The sequence below is a fragment of the Meles meles genome, chromosome Y (assembly GCF_922984935.1).
Source record: "Meles meles chromosome Y, mMelMel3.1 paternal haplotype, whole genome shotgun sequence".
Taxonomy (NCBI): domain Eukaryota; kingdom Metazoa; phylum Chordata; class Mammalia; order Carnivora; family Mustelidae; genus Meles; species Meles meles.
In genome coordinates this window covers 4,441,686-4,462,025 of record NC_060088.1, presented here as the reverse complement: position 1 = coordinate 4,462,025, position 20,340 = coordinate 4,441,686, and the positions used below count along the sequence as shown (strand labels likewise).

Sequence of the window (20,340 nt, the reverse complement as noted above, 5' to 3'; positions counted from 1 at the left end):
CACACGTGAGGCTCACAGGGAGAAAGAGAGCGGTTTCTTTCCGCATAAATGTTCTTCCTAGCTGCGAAGCACCGTTTTCGATGTATTTAGGGAGGAAAGGGTCCGACATCGCCGGCTTTCCGCACCGAGAGTGACCAAAGTTCACCTGCTCGTTCGAAGACGACGAGAAATGTGGGTCTCCTTCTACCCACGGGCATCAACCTTTTAAACGTGGCCTTGACTTACACGAAGGGAAAAACTACTTGGTGAATCAAATTAACTCACTGAGCTCACCTGTTACTAGGCAGCCTGTGAATTCTTTTCAGAGTCCGCAAATACCTCTCCATCTCCATGGCAATGAGGGGACGGACATCAGAGCTCCCGTAAGAATTACCGGGACGTGTTCTACTTCGGGGGCACGAGACCCGGAGACTTCTGTTTCCATCTGTATCATTCCCTGGTCTGCTCCTCCTCCTCTTGTAAGGAGGAGGTAAGCTGGCTGAGTCGGAAACACCTTAAAGGGATCCACATGGCCCGCTCCGACAGAGAGGACGGCCTCCGTAGGCAATTTGCTGTGGTTTCCAGATCTGATCTCTACTATTACCCACATGGCTCTGGCCCTCTGCTCTGAAGTGTGGAGACTCAAAGTCCTCCACAAGAAGACATCTCTTTTTCCCATGCCACATGGATGTTCTGTAGCAAGAAGGAGGTGACGTGTGTGAAATGTGTCCCCGGTGACGTGTGTATCCCCAGGGCCTGGCCGGTCATAGACAAGGACTCCACGAAGGTCATCCACACTGGAACGTGCCCCAAGCTAAGCCGCGGTTGGCACGGTGTCCCCGTGCTGGCTGTGAGTCACAGAGCCCGGAAGAAACCGACGGCCCAGGGGGCAAGCCGTATGGCTGTAGGGTCCTTCGCTCAGGACACAGAGAGAGGGTTGGGAATCCCTAAGGAACCCACAGCTCATTTCTGCTTGAAAGAGCAACACGGACTTCTCGCTAATTAAATTGCATTAAGGATGACCTGTCTTTTGCATGACTCTGTGGTTTTTAACATATGGCCTGGAGACCTCATTATCTGGCTTCCCAACAGAAGCATGTCCCAGGATGTATTTTTATCCCTAAGGCCAAAGGCCTAATTTAGGAATTAGGGGCACCGTGGAGTGTGCCGTTGTACAGACGTGTGCACTCGAGTCCGGGGGCACGATTGTCGCAAACCTGGCAAGGGAGGGCTCATCTGAGAGCATCGCACCCCAACGAGGCCTCTCTGCCTCTTGCCCCTGCCGTCCACCGGTCCACACCTCCAGTGAGCATCGGCAGGATAAACCAGTCCAGAGACAAGGCTTACGGGAAGAACGTAAATTGGAGAAACAAGAGTGTACATCATCTTCCTCGCTCCTTTCGACGTATGAGTCGGATGGGCACTGGGCCGACCCAGTCTCTTCTGTAAATTCACTGAAGAAGACTCCTTGCACCGTGAAGTTCCGAACTCAGGTGCGTCTGAATGGACGTCACAGACACTGTCTCTGTGTTCCGTCATTTTCCTTCCGCTCCAAGTCGGAACCGCTTTCCCACACGAACGTGGTAAAGACCTTACGTGACCCAGGATACGCCGGCCAGTGAGGCCGCACTAACAAACGCGTCTTCCCGTCCTCCAAATCATGTATTTTTGCAACGACAGCGATGTTTCTTTGGTGCCACAGGAAGCAGATTCTCAAGGTGTCTGGCTATGCCGTGGGCCGAGTCAGATACGGCACGTCGCACACGGGGGGCCAAGGATGGTTTTGTCCAGACGCTTTTGATCTTGGCATCCTCAGCGGACGCCGGGAAGCCGCTCTCCCCGTACGGCATCGCGGTTCACACGTGCGGCATTCCCGCAATACTGACCACGCAGGCCCCACGCAGCACGGGCAACCGGCATTCCCTCTGGACCCGCGTGTTGGGAAGAGTAACCCTCCGACAGTAATTCGACGACGACGACTTCCCACGGGGTGATGCTACCACGTCTTAGATCCCTACTTCTGCCACAAAACGGCAGAAAGGCCACAGGGTCAGGATCGACGGCAGAGGCGTCAATGCCCTCACGGTCCAATGGCTTGGGTCCCCTCCCAAAGTCACGTGCTGAGGGATCCAGTACGGGACTTTGTAATCACCTGAACTGTCCACAGATTCCACCGTTCCTGTCCAAAGAGCACATGCTGGGGAGGAGGGAGTTCTCGGGACACCAAGGACGATTCCTGACCCCTGTGATTCTGGCAGGGGTGCTCTCCTGGTCACGTCCTGGTCACTGAGCGTTTGGCTCAGCCAGTTTGGCGCACAGCCCACTGCTGGGTTTTGAGCTTCGACGGACCGGACTGCAATCCCATGGGGCGCCGTCCTACCTGGGAATGGCTGTTCGCTTGCTCATAAAACCCAGCGAGTTGACCCACGAGCTGACAGCCTTGTCATCCACGCGGACCGTGCCCCGCTGTTGAGCGATGACACAATTTACCGTCACAGCCAGAGGGTGTTTTAAAAGGAACACGCAGCCCAGTAAGATGGAAAGTTTCAGAAGTGACCCCTGTACTAGAAAGAAACGAAGAGAACCTTGTTTCTAGGAACACTCTGCGTACACCAGACTAGGTAATGCTGTAAATCGTGTACCTCATAAACTTCTAAGACTTGCCTCGGACCACAAGCCAGCATCTCCTTGTAGAAAAATCGACAGGCATAAGGACGGTTGTGGCTTTGGTGGCAAACCCCCACGGCGCCCCAGCTACTTCTCCGAGCGTCCTAGGAGACACGGGGTTCAGGCGCGCTCAGGGAGTGTGCAGCCTTGCCCGAGCGCTCTCCAGTAGGAATGGCGGGACGTGAGACTGGCGATCTGCGGGTTGTCACCGCCTCTGGGTTCTGCTAACACAAAGCCCAGGCACTCCCTACTCCGGCTGTGCGGGCCAACAGTTACTCAGGCTCACGAAGGCACCGTTGACTCAATGGTACCTCCACGTGCCCGTCATGACCACAGAGGCCAGGAGCATGACCGCCAGCTTAAAATCCTCCTCCTCCTGTCCAGAACCCCATCACGTCCTTCCTCCTGCCACTTTAGCTGGGACCCGCGTTGGGGGCCCGAGCCACCACGCTCTCAGCACGCATGTGCCAAGTGACCACACACCCCAGCGTTGCAAACGGAACAACACGCTTTGGTCAGCCCTCAATAGCAGGTGCTCCTGACACAGTGTCTGTTCGGGACGGACACCGCCCCCGCTATGCAGGGTTAGTCCCTTGGCCGACTGCAACCCTCGACCCTGTGCACGCAGGGGGCCGTCACATACCCACACGAGATCACTGGCCCCGGCCGGGCCTCTCCCACAGCTGCGCTGCTCAGAAACTTGCACAGACTCTTTCGGACTTCCCTACGTCGCTTCTGTCTCGAGGACCACACCGATCCTTAGACAATGCACACGCCAAGAGTGATGAGCGTGGGTCGGCCGGGAGACCGTCTGGCGTGGTCTCAGAAGCAGAGGACGTGAGGGACACAGAGCAGAGCCACTCGGGTGAGAGCCCACGGCATCGCTCTTCCTTGCACGTGCCACGCCACGGGGCGCACCCCTCCCCCCGAGAGCCCGGCTGCCATCTCCACAGCGCGCAAGGGGAAGCCACCCCGGGCCTCCAGCCTCCACGGAGATCCCCAAGCACCGCGCGGCAACAGGCAGCATCCGGAGAAAAGGCGATACCCACCGGCGCATGAACTGGGCCGCGTCGGCCGTCAGCCTCTGCATGAGGTTGTCGTAGGACAGGGGTTGCTGGGTGATCTCGTGGTTCCGCATCAGGAAGCAGTTGAGGGGCCGGAAGTAATGGAGGAAGCACACCAGAAGGCCGAGGACCACGGCAGCAAGGCAGAGGAGGCAGACAAAGACCCCAACGGGCACGTGGACCAGCCCTAGGAACCTGAGCACCGCCAGGGTGAGGAGTGCGATGGTGATAATCTGCAGGGGGATGAAGACCAGCACCCGGATGCCCCCCGTGAAGACGCTGCCTTCCCCGGGCTTGCAGTCTCGCAGGTTGGTCACGGGGATCCCGTGGAAATAGTCAAAGCCGTGGCTCAAGGGATGGTGACAAAAATCTGTCTTGTTGTGACAGTGTGTCCCAAGGTGCCACTTGCCTGAGAAGACAAATGGAGGATACGTTCAGACCCCGCAAACACCCCCACGTGAGGATCAGCTTCGGCGTCCCACACGAGGGAAAGCGGGATTGCTCTGTACACGGACTAGCCCAACTCCTGTTCTGTCAAACCCCACAGTGTTTCTGTTCCTTCTCCACACGCAACAGGGCATTGACTCACTCGACCAGAAAACAACCACCAATTCTGTGCTGAAAATAACAAAATAAAACAAAAGACCAACACCTGACATATTTAATAGGCAGGCGACAAAAATACATAGAAAAACACAAGTGTTTTTTAAAGACATTTCCTTAAAATTCAAATTGTAGAACCAACTTGGATTTGTCCCTTGAACATTAAAAGGGAAAATGAATACTTTCCCAAAACACTACCCCTGAAACATAATGGAATCACACTTGTAACTCAGTAATTACTTTAAACATCTATGTACAATTCTTATAAAATGTTGATTATAGCACTAAAGTAGCGAGTGCCTCACAAACTAAAAACTCTTGTTTTATGACAAGAGGAGAGGAAAGAGAATGGTCATTTTGCTTCTTTGAGAGATTTTAGGATTCATCTGATGTCCCACGTGGACCTATGTTTATCAAGTAAAAAGGGAGAATGGATCATTCATATCAATTGAAAAAAAACCAAGGAGAATGTCAACTGAAAGTCTGGTACAGTTTTAGTATTAATATATAAAATAAAATGTTCAATAGCATAGTGTGTGTATGTAGTTTTGTATGATGTATGAGGTATGGCATGCATAATTATCTATTAATCAATCTATTAGCTATCACCTATCTCATCTCTGTGTCTCATCTATCCATCCAAACATTTAACCAACTATCCATCACCCATCCATCCATCTACCATCCAACCATCCACCCACCACCTCTCCAAGTATCCATCATCCATCCATCCACTCATTATTCATCCATTCATCATTCATTATCCATCCATCCAACCATCATCCACCCATCCATCCATTCACCCTACATCCATCCAACCATTCATCATGGATCTATCACCCATTCATCATGTATCCATCCATCATGCATGCATCCATCCATCATCCATGCACCCAGCCATTGGTTTAATCATCATCCACCCATCCATAATCCATCCATCCATCCATCATCCATCCATCCATCCATCCAATCATCATCCATCCATCCATCATCCAACCATCATCCATCCATCCAATCATTATCCATCCATCCATCCAACCATTATCCATCCATCATCCATCCATCATCCATCCATCCATCATCCATCCAATCATTATCCATCCATCCATCCATCTCTCCACCCATCACCCATCCATCCATCATCCAACCATCGTCCATCCATCCAATCATTATCCATCCATCCATCCAACCATTATCCATCCATCATCCATCCATCATCCATCCATCATCCATCCATCCATCCATCCATCCAATCATTATCCATCCATCATCCATCCATCATCCATCCATCCATCCAACTCTCCACCCATCATCCATCCATCAATCATGCAACCTTCGTCCATCCAACCATCATCCATCCATCCATCATCCATACATCCATCCGTCTCTCCACCCATCATCCATCCATCCAATCATTATCCATCATCATCCATCCATCCATCCACCCATCATCCACCCATCCATCACCCATCATCCGTCTCTCCATCCATCATCCATTCATCCATTCATCATCCATGCACCCATTCATCTGTTTAACCATCATCCATCCATCCATTCCTCCATCCATTTATTATCCAACCATCCATTATCCATCTATCCACCCATCTACCCACCCACTCATAATCCATCCATCATCCATTTCATCTACTGATCTATCCATCCTCCCTCTATCACCGATGTTATTTATTTATCCATACATCCACCAGTCCACCAATCTACCCATCTATCATTATCTATCATCTATGTAACCATCCATACACACAGACACAGTCACACACACACACACACACACACAACACAGATCTTTCCTTTCACAGAGCCCGGGTAGGTGTGCTGTATTTTGATTAAGAACTGAAATCATTTCTTCCCTACGTGAAGCTGTGCAAACTGTTATCAGTGGTATCATCCTTCCGAAGGCTGTTATCATGCCCTCTCCCACTCACACTGCCCAGGCCCTCGACTCCCCCTCCTCAGCTGCCCATACCTATCAGAGCTGTCGAATAGCCTTGATCCTTGAGAAGCTTGGCAAAGGTAATCTCACTGGTGGGAAGTCCTCCGGAAGAGGCCGAGAAGATAAACACCCCCATAAGGGACTCAGACGCCATTCCTGAAGCAGGAGAAACGATCCATTGAAGGAGGAGGTCAGGGATGCCCCCAGGAGGACCACAGCCATGGCTACAGAGCCTGGGGATTACCTGATCGGATGGGGTACCGGCCTGTCATGAAGGCTGCCCTGCTTGGTGTGCACAGGGGTGAAGCTGCCAGGTGGTGAGTGAGCTTCACCCCTCCTTCAGCCAACCGATCGATATTGGGCGTCCTAAAACAGAAGACTCATGTCATTCATGATGACCTTGAAACATGCAGTTTGCACGGTGCTTTTTATCATGGGTCACCTCCCAATCATCGAGGGAAGCTCGCAGAAGGAAGGGTGAACCCGCACAAGTCATCTTTGTGCCTGTGCTCTGGGAATGGTCTGGCTGATCCTGTCAGGGTGTCATTCCACTCTTGCCAGGCATTCAGAAATGAACCTCTTCACGTTCTGGGGCTGTGCTGAGCTCTCAGCCCACATCCTCCACTGGGAACGTGGCCGCTGCCTCTCTGCCAACCTGGCTACCTTCCATCCTTTAGCTCCTGGCAGAGACGGGATTCTCGTGAGCCTCCTATGGCCAACCTTGTCCCATGAGGGGGCCCGGTCCATATGTAGGACACAGATCCTGTCACAGCAGCTCCTCATGATAAAGGGACAGCACGGCTAACTACTGCCTCTGACACAGATGCACAGAAGCGGGGGTACACATCCTCTTCGTCGTGGCCCCCTCCTGCTCCAGGGCCCACACAAACTAGCCCTTGCTGATACACAGCTTGAAGGTGAAGGTCATCTCCCTGCACTGCTCACGTCCACCTGCTCTCCCATCCGTGAATTTAGCATATGCATTTAGCAGCCCACATCCCATGTGCTTCTGCCTTCCGTCACGAGATTTAGAAGGCACAGAAGACGGAATCTGTGTATCGGACTTAAACCTTCTCATGCCTGGACTGGCCCACAGAAACATCTGACTACTCTGGGGTAGGAGCTGATTACACATAAAACAAAAAATAAAATTCGTAAGGAGCTGGAATCTGTTATGGAATAAGACAGACGTGGGGTACACTGTGGCATAAGTTCTTCACTGTGATTGTATATGCTATTTTTTTTTTCTTTGGAGATCTGGTAGAAATGGAACATTAAAACCTGACTGTAATTTTTTGATTCAAACACCTGAGTCGGAAAGGTCACATACACATGATACTAAAAATCATACGATATTTATCTTTCTCTGAATGATTTCACCTGGCATAATACCCTCTAGTCCCCGTGATGTCGTTGTAAATGGAAAGATTTCGTTCTTTTTGATGGCTGAGTAATAGTCCATGGTGGAATTTGAGAAACAAAACAGACACGCATCGGGGAAGGGAAGGAAAAACAAAGTGAGATGAAATCAGAGAGGGGGGAAACCATAAGAGACTCTTAACGCTAGGAAAAACAAAGGGCAGGTTGTTGGAGAGGAGGTGGGTGGGGGATGGGGTAACTAGGTGATGGGCATTACGGAGCGTACGTGATACAACGAGCGCTCTATTGTACGCGACTGCTGAGTTGCTAAATTCTACCCTTGAAACTGCTCATATCCTATATGTTAATTGATTTTAAATAATAATAAAATAAAAAATAAAGTGAAAATATCATAAACAAAATTTAAGAAATGATTATGACTCTGCTCAGAAAAAACAAATTAGGAGCCACAGAGGCATAAGAAGCGTCCAAAAGCAAGACCTACACGTTTCACAACGTGAGGCCCGAAGTGGGGAGGAAAACGTAGAAAGTCCATTGGAATCTCTCCTCGTCCGTGTGTTTCAAGCTCTAACAAATGTTGCAGGTGAGCGCACATTTCAAACACGACAAGCAGCGTCTGACGCAAAGCTTCAGCACAGAACAGACCCACATCTGCACGCACGGAACAGACCCACATCTGCACGCCGTGTCGTCCTCAAAAGGACCACTGACGCCCGCATTCTGTTTGATCCAACACAATGCAATGCAAGTCTTCTGAGCTGCCTCGTCGTGTTGAAAACAAGATGAGCCAGTGTGAGGCCACCAGCGTCCGCCGCACTCTCCGGTGCACGTTTCCCGGCATCGTGCTATTATTATGATGATTCACAGATCTTACAAGAAAATTCTAGTAAAAGCTAATGATCTACTCTTCCCCGACCTTGTGCCATTCAGTTCGTACCGATCGTTGGTAACATGAGGCTCAGAAGCCGTTTTGGTCACCATCTCCCCATGATTATAAAGAGAAAATGCAAGTGTTGATGCCAATATCCTATGAGACAAGGACCGACTTTCCTTTTTAAATCAAGGGGCCCTTCCACGATGTCTGACATGAACGTGGTGTGACACAGGGGGGCTGAGACACAGAACGTCCTTCTCTGTCCCTACGTCTGCTTCCCGTCGTGATTCACCCCCACCACCATGACCCCTGCTGCTTGAGAAGTTGTGCAGTCTTCCAACCTGGTGTGCGTCCCTGGGCCACCTCTCCCTGGCCAGGGTGGCTGGTAATTGTGAAAACAAGACTTGGAGCTGGCAAGCAGAGCCATGGGCCATGGGAGGTGCCCACTGCAATGAAGCGAGTGCCCAACAGAGAGACTCACCTAAAACATCTAAAGCAACGGGAAGAACCAGAGGAGGACGGGTGAAAAGCCGTACAGCATGGCTGAGTAAGAAAGAGTCCTTGTGAAGGTCTTTCTAGCTTTCTGGGCTTACCTTGTGCCAACAGCTCGAGTCCTACCCGTCTTCCTAACGCCACTCTCGGTGCATAGCTACATAAAGTCACCCGTGAACGTCACCACTGGGATGCACCTACGGGTGTGCCTTGAAGGGCTCTGACCGTGTGGGCATTCTGCGCTCTGTGCACGTGAGCTCACAGCCCTCGTGGCCGCTGCCGCGAGCATGGCCACCTGTCCACACAGCAACCCCGTCAGCCAGTGTACCTGAGTGTCTTGTTCCCATAGCAACCGGGATCTCCGATGCCAAGGTCGTCGGCCATCAGCAGGACGAAGTTGGGCCTTGAGGCCGCGTGGCTGTGGGCCTCCCACATGAGCAGCAGCAGCAGCAGCACAAGGATCCTCATGCTTCTGCAAAGGGCAAGCAGACAGAGGCAAGTGAAGGAAGCCGCATGCGACTCACCCTCTCCTTTCCTGGGACCTCCTCCCACCTGTCCGCCCCACACAGCATGTGTCCCAAAGGCATGCTGACAGGTCACGGGACAAAGAACTTCATTCCCTCGTTTCCAAAACAAGCACTTCTTCCTCCAAGGACAGCAATGACCTCTCATTTCTCCAAGGACAGCAAGCAATGACCTCACATTTCTACCCACCGCCAAAACATACGCTCTCTTCGGAAAAATGCAAATGTAATCACGGGTCATGTCTTCCTGGAAGGCCAGCTCCATGCTTAGCGGAAAGCTATTTGAGCCGTGGACCCACAGGTGTTCCAAAATCAGTTCCTTTGTACAATGAGCCTTTTTTCTTTTTTTTTTTTTTTTCTTGAAACCGGGCTAAATGGTTGCCAACTCCAGGAGCACAAGCTTGAATAGCTCGGGCAGCAGCTGCAGGAGCCGGGTCATCGGGCAGAGCAAATGCCCCCAATGCAGGGGACCCACACGGTCATCACAACACACACTCACGCCGGGTGACACCCACACCCTAACCCCTGCAAACAGCGAGCACGTGACCTTCTCGGAGAAGGGGGTTCTGCAGATGGTAGTCCAGATCTTGCTACAGGGAGGTGTGCCGTAACGGTCCCGTTGAGCCCAACGCGCTCCTTAATGTCCTCACGGACGGGAGGCGGGGGGTGGGGGCGCTCGGCGGCCACAGGAGCAAAGCGAGGGACAAGGTGGCGTGATGGGGAGCCAGGAGCCCAGGAGTGCGGGGGCTTCTAGAAGCTGCTGAAGACGAGGAAGCTGATTCCCCTCGACAGCGTCCAGCAGGACCCCGTGGATGCGCTCATTTCAACCCAGAAGCCTCCCTGCAGACTTCCTGCCTCCAGAACATTGGGATGTGTGAATCAGTGGGTTTAAGTAAGGCGTGCGGAACGGTCGGTCGTCGTTGGTTATGGTATCAGGGGAAACCCGCCCCCCTCCCCCCCCGAGAACACGCAGCCGGCGTACCGTGTGCTGCGTGTGCGCTCCGCACTCTGTCCTACAGCACGGAGCCGTCCCTGCCAGGGTAGAGACCCTGCTCAGACCCCAGACCTCCTGCGGGTCCAATCCCCCTGAAGGGCAGGACGCAGGAAGTAGGTCAAAGGGCTGCGTGTGTGTGGGCAGGATGAACGGTCAGGACCCCGCAGCCTCCTGCCCTGGTCTGTGTCCCCATGGAGCACCCCATGTCCTGCTGGGGGGCGGGTGTCTCTGGCTGGCCGCACTCCGGGCCTGCGGTGAAGGGAGGAGCCGGCTGCCCTCCCTATGGGACACGGACGTGGATGCTCCCGCCTCGTCCCGACCCCTCGTTTCCCTGGGTCCCCAGCTGGGTCAGGCACCCCGAGCTCAGAGTCTCCTGAGGGACTTTCTCTGTGACCCTGGGGCCCTGCCACCTCAGTGGCCTTTGGACAGAGACCTAGAATTCGTCTCTTCCGCACACACGTGCAAACAGTCCTCTGGGCTCCGCTCTCGTTCCTGACACCACCTTCAGAACCACCTGGCGCTCCTGTTCTCTGGCCCTTTCTGGGTCTCCGGACGCTAAGCTCGCTCTTCCTGCTGGCTTGCCCATCCACGGGCAGGGCAGGCTCCCGTCCTGTCTTCTGCTGACCCCGTCCTGCTCTGCCATCTTCTTGGATAGTGGGTGGGGGTCAGGGTCCTTGTTCAACCTTCCAGCGGGAACCAGAAGCCTGTCCTCCTTGGAAGCAGGGTCTCTGCTCTGTGGGAGCGTCGGCTTCCTATATCATCTGCTGCTTCCCTCCGCACTCTGTCCCCGTCCGTCCCCGTGGTTCTCAGACCCAAGCCGGTGCCCCTGTCTGTTCAGAGCAGAGCTGAGGCAGCGGTTTGGTAGCGATGCTGTTTACCCGGTTCCCTGGCCGGGGAGGACCTCGGCCCCCTGCCCTGTGGAGACACAACATCAGTCTCCAGCCGCGTCCCACTGCCGTGTTGTCTGCACGCCCCCCCTCTCAGAACACACCCTCGGACACCAGGCGGTCTCTGCGACCGAGCAAATGCAGTCGGACCATCGCTGAGCAAATGCGCAAAAACTGCTAACCATTTGTGTGTACAGAAGGCAGGGAAGATGCTCTCATCCCTAACCAAGCTGTGGGCCCCACAGGGGCAGTGGCTGGAGAAACGGGGACCCCAGGAAGCTGTGTGAGACCAAGCGTGGACATTCTTTCTCTGCTGAATTAACATGCCTCGCTCCAACTCCCTGGAACAGGAGATTAACGAGGATGGGACAGCGCGTTTCAGAGGGCTGGAAGGTTTTATGGGTAAGAGAAGGATTGGAAGACGAGCATCCGTCTGTCACCATGAGGACCGCCACATAGGACAGCTTCAGGATGACGGAAGACACCCATTAGGGATGCCCACGGGATGCAGATGATGGGCACGGCCGGGGGCCCTGCGTGGACTGGACACCTTGCAAATCCGTAACCGATACCGGTGGCACATAAAAGAGCAGGTTCCTCACGTCCTGTCCCCGTAAGCACTCAACGGGGGGAGTTCCCTCCCCGAGAAGACAACAGCCACAACCCTAGGGTCACGGCTTCACCTCTGTCTTTTCACGCATCACTCCATACACAAAATAAAGAGATACAACGTCCGACTTGGACACCACAGCCTTGCGAGTGGGCACAGGCCCTGTACGTACTTTGGCTAGTCCTGTACCGAGTGACCTACGCGGAGGAGTCCCGGGAGCAGGCACTCGTCCCCCAATCGTTTCACCTGTACGGCACAACTACGACTGGTTTATCCTGTAAATCAACGAGGACTGGATCTTAGCTGACCGCTGACATGCACAGGGCTGGCCAGCCTGCACAGGACCGAGGCCGGAGAATGCTCAGCGGCTCCCCGCCAGCAGAAAGGCCCCAGGGCGAGTTGCCGAGTTCCGTCGGCCGGCCGCGCTCTCACCCACAACATCTCTGTGTCCTGCACCTGCCCCCAACCCCCTCTGCTCGCCCACGCAAGCAGCCTGGCGTCTACAGGAGGATTTGGCAGCGGCCACCCACCGAGTCACCGTGAACTCCTCCTCTGCACCCACAGCCGTATATTCAACGCTCACTGATGATGCCCGTTGGCCGGGACAGGCCCCCACCGCTCACAGAAGCTTTCGAGTCCCGCGCACGTGCGCAGCAATCCTGGGGAGGCTTTCAAAGACAATGTCGGGCCCTGACGGTGCTTCCTTACCTGGCTTCACCTGCCTCCTGTCCGTCTCTGCGGTGTGTCCCCCTGCTCACGGGGGAGACCCGTCTCCCAACACTCATCCTCCAGCTGCCTCTAGGAACGAAAAGACAGGGTCCTTAGCCCCCTGACACGTTGGTGACCTGGAACGATACCTTCCTCTCTGTCTGCACCAACTTCCACTCCCCCCTCCTGCATCTCTCTCCCTCTCAAGCATCCTCCCTTCTCAAAAAATCAAACTCTGCTCTCCAGCCCTCCCCTCGTCTAAAGACAAGCAAAGCGGGGACCCGTGGCCCTGACTGAAGTCACGGGGTTATCCCTAACGCTGCCCTCCATGCTCTCTTTGGCGGCTTCTCCTCCCTGCTTGTCGGGAAGCAGAGTGTGGAGAAAGAACTACGAGTTAGGGGTCCTGTCCAGTCAGGCCACAAGCCGCAAGGTCTTGGGCACAAACCACAAGCTGCCTGTGCCTTGGGCTCACCCACCGTTCCCTGCGATCCTGTGTCTGCCACGGGGAGTCAGCCCTCATGGTGGAAATAAAGGGTTTCCACACAACCACAATCTCGGAGACCCCCGCACTCCCGTGTTCTCTGCACTGTTCGCAGCAGCCAAGGCTCGGGAACGAGCCAAGCAGCGGCCAACAGATGGGTGAAGAAGACGTAGTCTCTGTACAGACGATGGACTATCACTCAGTCATGAAAAGAAGAAAACGCTGCCATTTGCAACAACAGCGATGAACCAGGAAGATACGAAGCCAGACGCAGAGAGACACACGCAGCATGAAAGGAAATGGCCAATCTTGGGAAAGGAAAAGAAGCGGAACTCACAGAAACTGAACGGAACGCTCACTAGGGGCAGAGACACTGCGGAAGCTGGCCCAAGGGAACTCGTGTTCCGTTGTACGACGACCACGTCCCGTGGACCCGGTGGACAGCACGGCGACTACAGTTAATGATTCTGGGCTCTACACTCGCTACGCCCTGGAACAGTAGACTGTAAACATTCTCACCACACAGCACAAAATGGTGACTAATACGTGAGTCGAGGCGTCTGTTAATTAACTGATTTGTGGTCATCATTTCACAATCTATATGGATAGGAAATCATCACGTTTCCATTCCACATGTACACAATTTTATTTGTCCCTTAGACCTCAATAAATCTGGGGGGTGGGGGAGGAAGGGCATTCCCCCGCCTCCCCACAAGGAGAAGAAAAAGGAAGAAGAAAAAGTCTCCGAGACAATCCAGTATGAGACAAACAGCCCCTGTTAGGAGGACGAGAAAGTCACTGACAGTTCAACCAAATCCGTTCCAATTCAACCCACTTACGGGACAGATAACGTATGTGACAGCCTTGGGATGGTTTCAGGGTTGCACGTGTCACAGAATGACCCCACATGCACCTGGCTGGCCAAAGGAGGGAATCCACAGGATCACGGCACCCACCCCAGTGAGCACTGGAGTGACAAACGTGGTTTTGGCAAGTGACATGACAATTCAGTCTTGGCCTCCTGCCTGGTGGCGGAGACACCCGGGACCGTGATTCAGCCTCTCTGTTGGTATGTGCAATGGGGATAATCCTAACAATACCTTGGGCATATGATGGAGAAGATAAAAGTATACACTTCGCTATGAACGCGTAAGGGGCTCATCACTACGGGCCAGCGGCTGTCAGTGGTAGTCAGCACGGTGCTATTGTAACTCTGTGTAGACGGTAATAAGGACAGCAATAGAGTTTCAAGCACACTGTGGCAATGCACTACCTGACCCTGGTGATCGCCTTCAGGTATCCTCATCTGTACCATCCTGTCCCCTTGGATGTGGCAGAAACTCACAACCTGGTTCTGAATGTGGAAAACGGATAGCACCTGACATTGTGGTTACATCACGACCTCCATCTGGCTAGCAGCCTCCTGCTCTGGCTGGATCTCAATGAAGTGAGACTCTATGTTGGAGGGACCCCCCCGCCCCCGCCACGGCAAGGAACTGAGGGAGGCTTGCAGCTAACAGGCAGCAAGGACACGAGTTCCCCATGCTGACCACCTACAAGGAACAGAATCACACCCACAACCACTGGAATGAGCTTGGGAATGGAACCTTCGGATAAGACCACTGCCCTGGACGGCACCTTGATCCCAAAGCAGCAGCTACATTGTGTCGGATTTCTAACCCACAGACACTCTGAAATAACAAACACGTTGCTTTGAGCTGCTGACTTTTACACTCACCTGTTCCACAGAAGCAGAAACTAATACAAAGTCCAAGAGCTTTGGATGGGAAATTCCACTGCATTAATGAGGACCTGCAAAGACTTTCCATGGCAGGGGCTCAAAGGCCATGCTGCGCTTATTTTAAGAACCGGCTTCATTAGCAATGAGCAGTCAGAATTTATGTAAGTAATTTAAAGACACACGGCTCAGCTCACCAACCACGTGAAGAATGAATTTCTGTTTTATGGCTGAAAGTTGAAAATACCGGGAATGAAAAATGGACTTACGGCAGCCCAGAGGGATATGGTTGACAGAGATTAAATGAAGCAAAATCCAGGCTCTGTGGCAGTCTTAAAGTTCTACCCCAAATCCAGCTCTTTTGAAACTTACTTTGGCCCACCCGGCTTTTACTAGACATGAAAATCAAAATTCTTTTTTTTTTTTTTTTTTTCAAATCAATGTTGTATTGTTGCATTTTTGCTTTTATTCTGAAGGTACAGAGAGAAAACAGAGCAGCCACTATGCAGAGAACCACTCAGGTGACGGGTTTCCCTCCACATTCTTTTCCCCGTGCTGCCCCAGGAATGTCTGAAGGCACAGCGTTCCTACGGCCACACGCCATTGCTCTGGTCTATGTTTCCTCCATGCAAGACTCTCACTGTGAGATGGAGAGAGCCTCCTGGAAGAGCAGGGATCAGAAAAGGACCACAGCACTGTCAGCCCGCCCAGGACATGACGGGCAGACGCCGCGGAATTTAATCTGGGGGTGACGTGCATGCCCCATCATTCTGCCGCTCTTTGACGGAGGGACTCTGGCAGAGTTGGGACGCAATGTGGGCCCGGTGGGCCATGATGCCACAGAGATGCTGCTACCCAGACCAGCTGGGGGCAGGTGGGGCAGAACAACAGGACTGATCTGAGATGCAATTCATACCCACAGGTAATTAACTGGATAGGAGGCGTCAGAGGGAGAGAGAGCGGTCAATGAGATGTCAGCCTTGCTCTCTGGAAAGACATGGTGGCCATTAGCTTTGCGAGAACAATGAAGACAGAAAACGTCTGGGGCTTGAGATTACATCGGCTTCACGCTGAGACGTTGCCACAATAAGGATCCGTGACTGGAAAAATCCATTCCAGTTTTCTGTGCATTTTGCTGAGAGGCTTAGTTCAGGTGCAGACCTTTTCTGTTCCTTAAATTAGAATTAAACTTTGTAGGATCAAAGCCCTTTAATAACTATTAGTATCTACAGGGTATTAATTTGCGAATCACAGAATGGCTGGGTTTGGTTACCTCGCTGTGACTTTCTGTCATTAACTGGACCTCCACAACGTGCCTGCGGTAGATACAGCCAGACCTCGGCTGACAAAGATCACCCGCCCCAGTGAAAACTGCTAGAAAATGTCAGTCTGTTAACAGCCATTCAGAATCTCTCTGCATATAAACGACTACTGTCTGAAGTAACCAGAACTTATTTTTTTCCCCACGAGCATGGGCATTTATAAAGATGTTTCCAACTATTAAAACACAGTTAGTTGATAAAAGTACTTAAAATATAAATGAAAATGCTCTACTCCAAACCATGAGTATGGTACATTAACTTCTGAAAAACAGCATAATTTCCCTCCTTCGGAAATTAAATTATTTTTCTGAACAATCCTAATTTGGCAAAAAAGCACGAAAACACTTTCGGGAGGAAGTAGGTATTCCTAAAACAGAGCTATTATGAGGGAGAGAAACAAAAGAACATTTTTGTAACTGGAGATGTAATTACATTAAATTTGTTCATTAAAGAAAAATTAACACGATGCTTACATCACAGAAACTTCACCATGGCAACAAAAATGTTCCCGATCTCTTTGCTCAATGGGAAAAAAGGCAGATTGAAAATAGAGAAAACCCTACATTACAAGCCATACTTTTTTTAGAACAAAGGCAATTCTATTCCATTTAAACTATATGTAGTATAGTTTAAAACTATATGTAATACATTTCTTGACTCATGAAATTGGTTAACAAAGGGTTACCTAAACAGATGTCCTGTTTTAAAACCATAAAAACCATCTGACATCAGGACAGCAAAAACCTATCTGAATATGTGTTAAAACAGGTAGGTGTTTCTATAGATTTAAATAGCTCTTTAAATTGTGACTTTTCTAAGGCAACGCTGTGTGCCAAGGGGACTTTAATAAAAAACAAGAAATTGCTTGCAATTCTTCTAAAATATTCACGTTTTACTTATTCAACAAATCGCTGTTTTTATGGACTCTGCCGCAGGAGACGGCGCTCGGGTCTTTGCACATGTCCACACTCTCAACTACTCATGCTACAACTAAGCTCATTATATTAGTGTCAGAGCATTAATTATGAAAGCTATTTGAAAAATTAGGTCTTAACCTCCTTGTTTACAATTGAAATCTTCAGACAGCTCGGGGAAACACTCAGTTCGGAAACGGGGAAACCCGCCTGGCTCCCGCTGACTTCTCTGCCTCTTTTGCTTGTAAGGCTGACGCTCCAGGACACCAGTAAGAGGGAGGCATACAGGGAGCCCAGCCACGACGCTTCCCAAATTCCTGGTGACGTTCCTCACCGTCCGACATGCAACCGAGGAGCTCGATCTCTGCACACCTGTGTCTACGGCTGGACAACACCAGCGCTCCTACCACGTCTAAGCGCCTGTAATATTTACGTTCCCAAAACCTGATGGTTTTTCCCTAAGTCTGCCTGGATCTGACTCCATATTGTCTTCCGATTTGAGAGGACAGGGGTAAACCTCTGAAAGCACCTGCACGAAGCAAAATATTCCATGAAAATTATAAAAACCAGAGTCTGAGGAGCCTAAGACCCTGTGATGTCTGAGTTTCGGAAAAGCATTTCCCCGCATTGTCTAGGTCAACATCCGGCTGCCTCAACTGTATTTGGTTCCTCGGCAAGGCTGAGCATTCCGGCTGACACGGAGAAATGCTAAGAGGCAGGTGCTCCATCACACCAATGTGACTGAGATGGTCATGAGACTGAGCTGGTCATGAGATCAGACCCCTCCCAGCCCGGTCCGGGAGGGGGAGTTCCTCAGGAAACGTGGTAATAGTCCTGTAGTCTCCTCCATCAACCGGGCAAGCCCACTGAAGGGGAGCCCCTCTGTCCCCTGGAGTTCAGAGCAACTGGGAAGTACCAAGTCCACGCCAGTGAGGAAAGCCACAGCAAGAGCAAGAGGCATCAGAAGGAGACACGGCGGCATAGACAGGAACCAGTGGGCAAAGCCACAGTGACAACACCCACCTTTCAGTCTGTATCAGACAGTTAGCTGCCAGGTACCTTGTTACAGAGACCACCCTCTACGTTCAGCAACTTGACACCACCCTGTACGTCCAGAAACCAGAGACCAACCTCCACGTCTAGCAACCGGAGACCACCCCCGATGTCCAGCAACCAGGGACCATTCTCTACGTCCAGCAACCGGAAACCATCCCCCACGTCCAGCAACCGGAAACCACCCCCCACGACCAGCAACTGGAAGCCATCCCCCACATCCAGCAACAAGAGACCACCCTGTACGTCCAGCAACTGGAGACCACCCTCCATGTCCAGCAAATGGAGACTACCCCCAATGTCCAGCAACCAGGGACCATTCTCTACATCCAGCAACCGGAAACCATCCCCCACATCCAGCAACCGGAAACCACCCCCCACAACCAGCAACTGGAAACCATCCCCCACATCCAGCAACCAGAGACCACCCTGTACATCCAGCAACTGGAGACCACCCTCCATGTCCAGCAAATGGAGACTACCCCCAATGTCCAGCAACCAGGGACCATTCTCTACATCCAGCAACCAGAAACCATCCCCCACATCCAGCAACCGGAAACCACCCCCCACAACCAGCAACTGGAAACCATCCCCCATATCCAGCAACCAGAGACCACCCTCTACGTCCAGCAACCAGAAACCACCCTCCATGTTCAGCAAACGGAGACCACCCCCAACGTCCAGCAACCAGGGACCATTCTCTATGTCCAGCAACCGGAGACCATCCTCCATGTCCAGTAACCAGAGACCACCCTCCACGTCCAGTAACCAGAGACCACCCTCCACGTCCAGCAACCGGGGACCACCCCCCATGACCAGCAACCGGAAACCACCCCCCACGACCAGCAACCGGAAACCACCCTCCACGTCCAGCAACCCGGGACCACCCTTCACATCCAGCAACTGGCATTGCAGGCTCTGGGATGACTCCCATGATACAGACGTGGAGTCAACCTGACCGGTGATATTACCAGCTCAAGGACGTGTGGCAAGTGACTGATGGAATGAATGGCTCCTAGTCCAGTACTCTTGGAACCCAAATCCGTTCACTGAGAACTGTGCCAAGAGGGGCCTAGCCACGTGGTACCACCAAGGGGCAAGTTGTGGCTGCAAGGAGCATTCTATTTTACTTTATGCATGGCTGCGTTGAGTATTTTATGACCGATTACGGAGTTGTTAAATGAGTTTTAATTGTGGTAAAGATCAAAATAAAACTCACCCACGTAAACATTTCTCACTGTACAGCTCAGTGCTACTAACTCTGTTCACAGCTGCTGGCCAACCATCACCGCCGTCCATCTCCAGAATGCTTGTTGCATTGTAAAACTGAATCTCTGTCCCCACGGAGCACTGAATCCCCGTGTCCCCTCTCCCAGCGCCTGATACCCACGCTGCCCCTCTCGGTCTCCCTGCATCTCACTACTCCAAGTACCTCATGGGACTGCAATCATACAGGATGTGTCCTTCTGTGTCTGGCATCCTGTCCTAAGGTTCATCCACGTGGTAGCGCGGGTCAGTATATCCTTCCTTTTTAAGGCTGAATAATATTCCACTCGGTCGATGGACCACATTTTCTTCATCCACTCATATAATTTTTTAAGGATTTATTTCTTTACTTGAGAGAGAGCAAGTGCGCACAAGTAGGGGGACAGCAGAGGGAGAGGAAGAAGCAGGGAGACCAATGCGGAGCTCGATCCCAGGACCTTGAGATCATGACCTGAACTGAAGGCAGACACGGAACTGACTGAGCCCCCCGGCGTCCCCACAGCCATTCATCTGTTGACTGCGATGATGTAATTCTAAAAGACAAAGTACAGAAAACAGCTAACCAGGAATGACTGCATTCCTGGACTCCTGGCCCCGGTTATGCAATTCTTCAGAGCTCTTCGCAGGACTACGATTTGTGAAGAAGTACACATTGTGAAATATCTTTGTCATGCACACGCTAACAACATGTACGCTGCTATCCACGTCCCTGCATGTAAGACATTTATGTACAACCCAAATACAGGTGTGCATCACCTTCTAGTAGGACACTGAAATGTCTGTGAATATCAGAGCCTTGTAAAAGTTAATACTTCAACATTATCCCAAAGGGT

General features: G+C 51.9%; 1 protein-coding gene across 4 annotated transcripts in view; it reads right to left on the bottom strand.

Annotated features, from left to right (window-relative positions):
• LOC123935906 (steryl-sulfatase-like) overlaps window positions 1-20,340 on the bottom strand; it is a 154,927-nt gene that overhangs the window by 65,624 nt on the left and 68,963 nt on the right. For 3 of the 4 annotated variants that reach the window (XM_045996746.1, XM_045996748.1, XM_045996747.1), the window contains 4 exons: window positions 9,339-9,482; window positions 6,509-6,630; window positions 6,298-6,420; window positions 3,696-4,119 (listed from right to left, as the gene is read on the bottom strand). In XM_045996746.1, the coding sequence (XP_045852702.1) occupies window positions 3,696-4,119; window positions 6,298-6,420; window positions 6,509-6,630; window positions 9,339-9,482 (813 nt within the window). Of the gene's footprint in view, window positions 1-3,695; window positions 4,120-6,297; window positions 6,421-6,508; window positions 6,631-9,338; window positions 9,483-12,733; window positions 12,824-20,340 lie in introns of all 4 variants that reach the window. The other variant, XM_045996745.1, reaches the window with a different exon arrangement.